Consider the following 10,237-nt stretch of genomic DNA (forward strand, 5'->3'; position numbering starts at 1 on the left):
GCCAACTGCCCTTGCACAGATTCTGCATTACCACATTGTCAATTCATTTTTGCTAGAAATTTAGAACTATCTTCCCACTTTATTCTGCACTATTGTCAATTCATTTTTGCTAGAAATTTAGAACTATCTTCCCAATTTACAACTATCCTTGCATTTGCACGGAATTCTTCTAATAAATTCGAACTATCTTCCCAATCACAAGTTTAAATAGCCAGCCGAACATTTTTTTTAAACAAGGTGACAAACGACTTTCAAATTGTGAAGCGATTCAATAAGTTGACAAGGCAAGCATAGCCGAATTTTACTGAAACCCAACCATGTCCGTCCTAATAAATGAACGGATTCTGTCTTATATGGAAAGTGATTCAGGTAAAATAACCTCAAAAAATAGTCAAAAACCATCTTTCTGTTTAGGAAAAACCACGAAAAAAAAATGACTTCACTTTAGGTTCTGAAGATCTACTGCACATATATGATAACATTTAGATGATTTATCTAGTCAGGAAAGTATGACACTGAACAAAACAACATACACTTTTCGTTTGCAATAATGATAAATCAACAATTGTTCTCCAAAACCCAAGCGAGTTGCTCAGCCAAAGAACATTCGAAGGACAAAAGAAAAGGAAATAGAAGAAAGTGGAGACATGGAGACTACCTTCAATATACAACAGACACCCAACACCACCCTAACAGATTGCTAAATCCCGAGTGACTTATTTTACTCCTATATATAATATATTTTGCAAAGTATTCAACCCCCCTGCCGAATGCTTCTTTCAACTACAATAATAACATTGTACACCGGAAATGAAATACACTTACAAATATCATAACAAGCTACTCGCGCAGACCCCATCAGTTTAGCTGGACTAAAGGCGAGCGTGGTATTAGAGATGGCTTTATTTCCTTCATGTTTGATGCCTCGTATGGATGATTCTCTCTAAATTCCTCAACTAAAGAGTCCATAGGCAGTGTCCGTAGCGATTCAATGGTTCCCTTGCTTGGAACATCTACCTCACACCTCACAGGTGTTGTGCCAGTGGGTTCATAATCCTACATTTAATTCAACAAAAATTTGTAATAAGGGAGTCAAATTTCAATCATATGTGGCAATACCAGAGGGAAGATTTTCAGCAAAAATCAAATCGTCTATATTCACATAAGCCTCCTCGTCAGTTTAATATACTGAACATACCCAGAGAGTTAGGATACAGTTGCATTGCAATATCAAAAGAAGGCATTCTCTTGGTCAATTGCAACTGATTCCATCTCGAACGGTATGTCTACTCATGTTGGTCAAATGAACCAATTTAAAAAGGTCGAATAGGAAAAAAAAGGAGCCTAGGGTTTGTTTGTGGCTCTGCCAAACCCATGTATTCATTTCTTTCACTATGAAAACCAAATTCTCTATGAAAAAGGCAAAAGTCAGCACTAAATTCCTCTATATAAGAGTGTGAGAAACAGTACCATGTATCTTTGCTCGAACGTACTCTGTGCCTGCTCCTCTATCTCTATCGCCTGTCCTGAATGGTCATCTCGCAACTTCTGTATGGTATTTGTTTGAGCCTCAGCAACTTCCATTATGCCAGATATGGATTCCCGTTCATGCGCTGACACACCTGGAAGGAGTATAAAAGGTAATAATCAAACATTAAAAACTAAATGAAAAGTATATCTGCATCAAGAAAAAATAGTCCGGATAATGAAATGCTAAAGGCATAAACTAGTAATAACCAAGTAAGCTGAAAAGCCAATATTTGAATACATCTGACCAAAAACGCAAGTATGTAACCATTTCTTCAAAAAAATAGGTGAAAGTGAAAGTGTGAAACCATAGCCAATATTTCGTCATATATACAAGTCCTTAGGAAACCCATTATATTCACCATCTGTGGCTATTGGAAATTCAGCATAGATGAGGTGCAAATTTTAAATAATTTATAGCCCCATCAAATATGACTCATGGTATACTGAACAAGATCCTTAATCAACCTTGCCAGATATTATCTTTCATGTGTAACTGTTCGTCTATTTGGGAGTCAAAGTTCTTGGAAAGGGAAAAAGAAACACAACAATTTCAACAAGAATGACTCACTCTCAAAATCGCAAAGAACATCCTCGTTACTCTTGGCAACGTCTTCTTCTGCTGCAGCCCTCGTTGAACTAATCTCTAAATCAAGCTGTTCATTGCTTTCAGACACATTTCTGCACCAAAGGGACAATAACGGAATCATGAGATGACAGATTTGGTAAGCATATTTGTCAATAATGATGTCAGTAATAATTGAAAAGCATACTAAATATACTGAGGGTACAATCACTCACTCCCAAAAGGCACAAGATCTTAAGTGTATTTATTTGAAAATGATTCCAGTAAATATTAGCAGTCTACATTTGTTCTTCATACTCTTTCTTAACTACCAAACTAGGAGACAGCTAAAGTAAGTGACAGATATTTTATTTGCCATGGCCAGAGAAGGAAAAACCGTGTTTAAAACGAAGAAATGACTTCCATTTTTACTGTCATGAAATCACCTTGATTGGATCATTTGCAAGGTGACATCATTATGTCAGGAAGTAATCTAGCAAGTAACAAGGAGACATCAAATGTCAGGAACAAATGCTTCTGGCAACTAACCTGACAAGCGACCCAATTGCCGAAGCATGCTCACTGCTCATGTCATTTACAGATTCATGAGTATTCTTCCAGTGCTTGGAAGCAGTTTCAACAGTGCTTACACTGCAAGGTCAGCACAATCATGAAAGAGCATTAGCATATAAAGCAATTTAAGAGGGAAAAAATGAGAAATCAAATGAAAAAAAAGTAGAACAAACCCAACAAACAAAAGCACCAAATATATAAAACTGCAGGTTGAACAATGCAGAAAAGACTAACCATTTCTGTAAAAATATCTCCATACGACAATGTTTGGCAGCAGAAAAGTCAGCAGCATCTCTGGCACCATTTTCTGCTTGGCTGGAAAATTCCTGCCATTTTCTTTTTGCATCAGAGGTGATTCCGTCCATGGATGATGCATGTTCATCCAAAAGTGCCTTGTTCACGTTTGTAGTATCTTTCAAACCGATAAGTCTCGTCTCCACCTGCAGGTTGTACAGAACATTTACAATAAACAAATAAAAGAGCGACCAAGCAAGAGAGAGAGATCAAACAGAATAAATAATTTATTAAGGATTCAAAACAATACCAGCTCCTTTTGACGACAAATGTAACTAGATACCAAATTGGTTACATCAACCAATAGTTTTTCCGATTCACACTGTGTTTGTTCCTGCATTCGTTCATTTCGGAAAACTCAGATTAATCAAAGATATTATCATTTATTTGTATCTATAAGTAAGGCAGATTACCTCATAAACCTTCTGAAACTCAGCAATACTCTTCTGTTGCACCTCATGATGTTGACTTGTATGTGTATGAAGTCTGTGAGATTCTTCTCCGAGCGTATTGAGGAAATCATTAATAAATTTGGAGGTTTCCTTTGAATGATTCATGCTGACATGGAATTTCTGGTGGGACAAAAAAGTTACTTTAGAAACAATAACATGAACAGCAGTACTCTGATTGTCCACCCAACTAAATCTTTAAAAAAATATTGACACTTGTACAATTCAATAGTTCTGGGATCCATCGACAGATTGTAAGACATTATAACATAGGTGTAAACTCCAATAGGTTAAGACACTAATGATGTCTATTTTATTTATAAATGCTAAAAACAAATACTATACACCAGAAACCATAAATCACATACATCTTCGTTCAAGCTTTTCGTTACAAAAAGTTTTTAGTAGCATAACAATATGGGGAAACTGAAACACTAATCATGAAAATACTATTGCAAAGTAGCACATGAGTTGATTAACAAACCTCCCGAAGTTCCCTAGCAAAGAGGGCCATTTCTCCTTGTTGACTTGATAAAGTGCCTTGAAGATCAGCAAATATTGAACTTGCTTCTCCATCCATGGAGTTCAGATACTAGTTCGCAAAAATGCAACAGATACGCAGCTCACAAGGATCAGAACAGAGACATATAAGAGAAAGCATTAGAAAGCAGCAATTAGAAAGCTTTGATGCCACATACCTCCTTAATTGTAGAAACATTGTCAGTAGCTGAAGAAGATATCTCATCTAGCCCTGCATTATTACTTGCTTTATGCAAGCGCACAACGTTTTGCATCGCTTCCATGTGAGAAGTATACAACGCCCTTGAGGTAACCAATTTCTTCTTTAAATCCAGTACCATCTAGAATTACATAGGGCTTAGTAAAATGATGACACTACTTTCACAAAAATTTCTGATCATAAATTATTATACCTTCTCATGGGTTTCAAGAAAAGAATGACATAGTTTTTCAACACGGTCAAGGTGCACTTGTTGTTCAGACATTGATGTGGATACAGTGGCGCAAAGAGTTCCCACATTTTGTGAAAGATAGGCCTGGAAATCATTGACCACTGAACGGTTCTCAGCATTCAGTTTATCTTCTCTGGCTGCATTCATAAACACCAACACAAGAAGCTAAGGAAAAATACAAAGACCAATGGAACTTGAGGAAAGAGTGCATCAGGACAGCAAACAGCAGAGCAGCGGAATACCTATTTTTGAAACTAACAACGCATTATCCTTAAGCGACTTTTCCAAGTCTGACCGCAGAACACACGCTTGATGAGCCAATGCATTTTCTGCATTTTACAAATTCAAACGCGTAAGAGGTAGAAGTAGGATACAAAAGCTCTCCAAAACAGCATCCAAAAGAAGGTGAAAATAAGAATCATCTGAGAACCTGCTTTCTGCTGTTCCGATATAATAAAATCTCTTTCCTTCAGGGAATACTGGGATTTTCTCAATTCTTCTTTTGCTTTAGCAAGTAACTTGCTGGTTTCCTCCAAATGATCCTATAAGTAAATAAAACTTCAAATGATTTCGTATAACCATGAAAATACATTTGGGAAAAATTTGTGAGCTTCACTTAATAAATATTACATAAGTAATATAAGTGTATTTATGCATAATTAAAATCAGGCTAATTTACCTCTGTCATATCAAGTTTGCTTCTCAAATCAGACAACTCTTGGACCTGGGCATCAAATTTCTCTTGCAATTCCTCAATGTGCTGTTCAGAAAGCATAAGAGTAATCAAGGAAATGGATTTAAGACAACCAAAATCCCTAAAATACACAAGATCCAAAAGAATAATTGAAAACGCAGATTATAACTCACTTTCTGATTTGATTCAAGCGTAACGCCCATCTGCTCAATTTGATCTGCCATTGCCTTCACCAAAAAGAAAATCATCTTACATAAGGAGCAAATCTTAAGAGCTAAATATGACTTTTTCAAATTATATCAAGTATACTTTAAATTCATCAATTATCAACTAGCATTAAAGGTTTGCACTTTGCAGTACTAGGTAACAGTTCTAATTTCATTTCCTTACACAGAAAACCATTTTCGCCATATAACAAGTTTGCTAAAGACTTTTCAATCCTTAATGCAGCAAACTGGAAACAGTCAACATTGTTCTGCACCATGATGCAGTTATCTATTTGCATAGGAGATTAGGAGAAATGTCAAATTTACCAGAAGAAATTTTAAAATGAATTAGGACGCAGCTCATTTTACTATGTTGATTTTAATAAGTGAATTGTTTCTAGTTTTACTAAATAACATTTCATGAGGTGCTAAAATGCAGAATCATGACAACCATATTTTTTCCAACACATCATTTACGACTGTAGGACACAATAGCAGCAGATAGCTCACCCGCTGTCTCAGCAAGCTAAGAAACATTAAATGCCAAACACAAAACTCTACAAGGGATTATAACAATACCTTTCTTTCGCTCTCCTCTTGATAGTACCGTTCCTTTGGAATGTAAACTCCACATTTCTCTCTTGCAACATAAACCTCTACAAAAAAAGGCAGTTTCTTTTCTAGTAAGTACTAAAATACCTCTTTCAGCTCTTCACAATCCCATGGATCAACAACATTACCTGCTTTAAGCCGATCTATTTCTCCATACAGGTCCTTGATAAGTGTTGACTTCATCATTTTTTGGTTTACCTACAAATTTCAAATCAAAGACAAATTTAAATAGAGGAAAAAAAATGAATATGAAGATGTAATAACAAAGGAGATGACTACAGTGGGGGATATTCGGCAATTCTGGTCAATCATTGCACAAACACCAACTACAAAAACCCTAATGATGGTTAAAATAAAATCTACTGTGTATGTGGATATAACATGCAAATAAACGTTGAAACATTTTTTGGAGAATTGGCAACACTAACAAAAAATTTACTTTTACTTCTTTTTTCATTAGAGAATGGCTTTTGATATTTGCATGTATTCAATTTGGGCCTGCCATAATAACACGGCTGCAAAGCTGCAAACTTAACAAACTTTTTTTTTTTTGTGAGCCAAACTTAACAAACTAGAACAGCTTAACAGGCCTATGCACAGTAACAAGGTGTACAGTTCGGACAAATAATTTCCACACTTGTTGTCACTGATAATAACAAGATAACGCACATACTAATAACAAGAAATCTGTACTCAATTCATAGTCGAACACATGGTACAAAATATCGTGACATGTCATGATATATCAGGATATCTATCGAGATATTGGAAAACGATATGGATATATCACGAGATGATATTCGATACAATCAGTTGCAAATATCGTTGATTTATCCACAAATATCTCAATATTGGGGATATATCAGTGATATTAACCGGTTTTGGTTGATGATAACAATTTAATTTGCTATTTATCATTACATTCTAAATGATAATCAAAATGTATTATGATATATCATGATAAATAACTAAATACCATCAATAGGGTGATATTTGTCAATAGTTATTGATATATCCTCAATATCTGCATATATGCCACTGTAAAATATCACCACAGAAGGGAATATATCCACGATACATATCAAGATTTAGGGAGTCAATATATCCCCATATCGCAATATTTTGTACTATTGTCAAACATCCCTTTCTTATGGAAATCAATAAGCATTAAATGAACATAATGCAGCAGCTCTTAAAATGGCAGAGAAGGCTCAGCCAATAGTAAATCATACTACTCACTAAGAAAAGTAATAAATTACTAAAGGAATATAACAAAGAGAAGGGGACGCATTGTTCTGTTCAAATGAGACAGAAAAATCAAACCTCGGGCTTATTTCTTATATTCTTCGCTCTGTGAGCATAATCCAAAGTGCTCAGTGTTTCCTCAAGACAGTGAACCGCTGGGGATACAGTCGCAATTATGCATGTTTTGGTCCTTCCACCAAGGGAATCACGAAGTAATCGCGTAAGTTTGCTATCCCTGAATGACACCAAATATCAGGATTAGACTTATGAGAAACAACAAAAACAGCCAAACCTTTCACACAAGTTGTAAAAAATTAGGACCTGTATGGGACATGTCCAAGATGTTCGACAAGTGCACTGATTACACGGCCTAAAGTAAGTAAGCTTTTGTTAATCTCTCCAGCTTCTCTTGCACGACCCTACATACAAAAGGGTGATGAGGTAAAGCTTTAGTAAGCCATGCATACTTTTCATGCATTCAACGTAAACGTGTTAATTATACAAGCAAAAGTTTAATCATCATAACACAAAAGCAAAGAAGATGGGTTATACCTCCCTTGCACCAGAACGCGAAATATTCTCTGAACCAGCTAAGTCAACCAGATTCAACTTCCCACACTTTATAAGCTCTTCACCTTCTGGAGTGGCTTCTTTGATGTGAATTGTTATGGAAAACAGCGAATGTGATCGACTAGAAAATAAAGAAAGTGTTTAAATGAACATGAAAACAAATTATGATGACACTAGAGCTGTATACTAGAACATGTGAGCATTGTCACCTGGACTGTTTGTTTAATAGAGTCTCTGCTGTACGACGTTTTGCAGACCCCCTTTCAAGTAAGGTGAAAATTTCATTTGCACTTGTTACAATTTCTTCTTCTAGTCCTCGTACAAGAACTCCACCTTTACCATCTTCCATGAGAAGTAACTGTTTTTTTTGCTTTTCGTCCATACCAAGTTTTAATAATTCTTCAGGAGCAAGCAAATCTGTGATTTCCTCATTATATAGTTCTAAAAAGGTTACTTTCACACTGTATTCAGCATTTTGACTCTCCAATGTGTCAAAAATCTGTTTGACAGCTCTTGGAATAACCCCTGCCTCTGGAGGCAACTGTCCCTTGCTTTCATTCTGCAATTGAGCAATAGCATCGGTTAAAGTGAATGCCCTCAAAAGATTAAAGTTGTGAAAATGCATATTCGTAATTGGCTAATTGCCTATCCAAAACCCTGAAGTGCAACTCAGTGCAAAAAAAGGGAAGGAAAATAAGGAGGGGAGAAGGTCTATCAGGGGAGAAAAGATACCTTTGATTTTTTACTGCCACCTTCCATTGTGTAAGTTTTTCCTGTACCAGTTTGACCATAGGCAAATATGGTGCAATTAAATCCTTCTAAAACCTCGTTTACAATAGGTACAACAGCTTGATCATATAAATCTCTCTGTTGAGCTGCGGGGCCGAAAACCTACAGAATACACATTATAATTTGTAGATTATTCAAATGCTTAAACTGTCAGAACTGAATTAGTTCCCTCATGTATCAAGACTTAAACATCTATCATTATCCAAATTACTGGTGTCGACCTCATTTTCAACAAAAAACAAGCAATGGTCCATAGTCCATGCCGACATTTTGTATCTCAGTTGTGTGCCACATGAAAATCAGTTAAGCAATCCAATTGTAATGAACTCTAGATGCTAGCCTTATTAGAGATATACGGACTCGGTATAAGGCTAATGTATTGTAGGGGTAGTATAGTTTTTGTCTTCATACATTTCACATTCAATTGTAATTCTCAACTACTGAATGGATATGTCAGAGCCCTATTAAGCTCTTTCCTTAGAAGCCTCACTTAAAGCAACATCCTAAAACCAAAGGCATTGTCATTACTAGCCTCTGAAATAGTTAAATGTTTATCTACCTATTCAAAGAACTAAGCATCTAAAATGCAATTTTTTGACAAATAACAATGTTACACAATTTATATAAAAAAAAGTCCCAGATCTGAAACCAAGTAAAAATGAAAATAAAATTTACCTTATCAAAAGTAAAAACCCTATCAATTTGTTTCCCAGCAATATTCTGAGAAACAGCAACTTCTCTTTGGTAATCATTACATGTCACAACTTGTGGTGCATTATTCCTCAATTCATCTTCACTAAACGGCCTGAAATTATAATAAAGATAACATTTTTAGTAATAAAAAACCCTATAAATGATTTTTTTTTTTTTGTTTTAAAATTTTACCTGCAACGAAGAAGGACCTGAACATTTACACCTTTATCTTGACGACTAGACATTGTTTAGTCAAAATTGACACAAATTAAGGAAATGGGTCGAATCTAGAGAGAAATTCGAAACCCTAGATTTCTCTCTCTCTCTCTAGAAACTCTTTTTTTTTTTTTTTTTTGTATCCTCGTTTTGTTCTGTGTGTTTGAGTGTGTCTGTTGTGTGCCGTCGTGGCTGTCGTTTGGGGGTTTAACTTTGGGGGAGCGGGATGAGTCTGAAATTTGAAATTTTTGTAGATCCCGCTTTTAGATATGCCTAACGTTTGAATTGTTGTTTGATGGACGGTTGGGATTGATAGATGGAAAATATGTGTGTTTTTTGTTTTTTTCTCATTAAAATTAGAAATTGTATTGGGAGAAATAAATAAATATATATAAAAGTAAGAAATACTTCTGAATCCAATAGTTACACTGATATACTTTAAAATTGTTGAATACATTAGAAAACTCAAACTCAGCCAAACGAAACATCAAAAGTTTTTCAAGTTCAATTAGATGACATGGCACAATGTTCATCCCAACACCTAAAGATTACTTAAAGTTTGATTTCAAGATGTTGACTTTTAATATTGAGAGGCCAAATCATTATAACCTACTTTTTGTTTATAGGTGTATTTGTATTAGAGTTCCATTTGCCAAATCCACAACAATAAACAAATTGAAAAAATAGACCAAATGTAAACCATCATAGTCGTGTTACTAACATGCAACACCATGACAAAAAATCAAAAAAGCAACAAAATAATAAGAATTGAAATATATTAGCACTTGAGTCGACAAACATATGTGTGTGTGTTTTTATTAGTTCTAGATTAT

The 10,237-nt window shown here is 35.2% G+C and overlaps 1 protein-coding gene across 1 annotated transcript; it reads right to left on the minus strand.

Moving 5' to 3' along the window:
* Positions 1 to 515: 515 nt before the first annotated feature.
* LOC147482970 (P-loop containing nucleoside triphosphate hydrolases superfamily protein) lies at positions 516 to 9,866 on the minus strand. The gene is made up of 23 exons (XM_086577212.1): positions 9,381 to 9,866; positions 9,171 to 9,300; positions 8,439 to 8,597; positions 7,916 to 8,265; positions 7,689 to 7,827; positions 7,458 to 7,555; positions 7,215 to 7,371; positions 6,020 to 6,089; positions 5,859 to 5,935; positions 5,247 to 5,300; positions 5,059 to 5,139; positions 4,810 to 4,921; positions 4,622 to 4,708; positions 4,341 to 4,516; positions 4,107 to 4,268; positions 3,893 to 4,000; positions 3,373 to 3,531; positions 3,210 to 3,293; positions 2,900 to 3,105; positions 2,642 to 2,743; positions 2,099 to 2,208; positions 1,471 to 1,622; positions 516 to 1,056 (listed from the first exon to the last, which is right to left on the minus strand). The coding sequence occupies exons 1-23, from the start codon at positions 9,431 to 9,433 to the stop codon at positions 859 to 861; spliced, it is 3,024 nt and encodes a 1,007-aa protein (XP_086433338.1). The 5' UTR covers positions 9,434 to 9,866; the 3' UTR covers positions 516 to 858.
* Between the last annotated feature and the right edge of the window lie 371 nt (positions 9,867 to 10,237).

The sequence above is a fragment of the Coptis chinensis genome, chromosome 8, assembly GCF_015680905.1.
Source record: "Coptis chinensis isolate HL-2020 chromosome 8, ASM1568090v1, whole genome shotgun sequence".
NCBI classification, from domain to species: domain Eukaryota; kingdom Viridiplantae; phylum Streptophyta; class Magnoliopsida; order Ranunculales; family Ranunculaceae; genus Coptis; species Coptis chinensis.

What these genes read in the sequence shown, in the direction of transcription:
- LOC147482970 (XM_086577212.1), bottom strand. Translation starts at nt 9,433, where the DNA reads ATGTCTAGTCGTCAAGATAAAGGTGTAAATGTTCAGGTCCTTCTTCGT. An exon ending in CTTGGACATGTCCCATACAG is followed by an intron (nt 7,372 to 7,457) that starts GTCCTAATTTTT and finishes GGTGTCATTCAG; the next exon opens with GGATAGCAAACTTACGCGAT. An exon ending in ATATAAGAAATAAGCCCGAG is followed by an intron (nt 6,090 to 7,214) that starts GTTTGATTTTTC and finishes TGAAATTTGTAG; the next exon opens with GTAAACCAAAAAATGATGAA.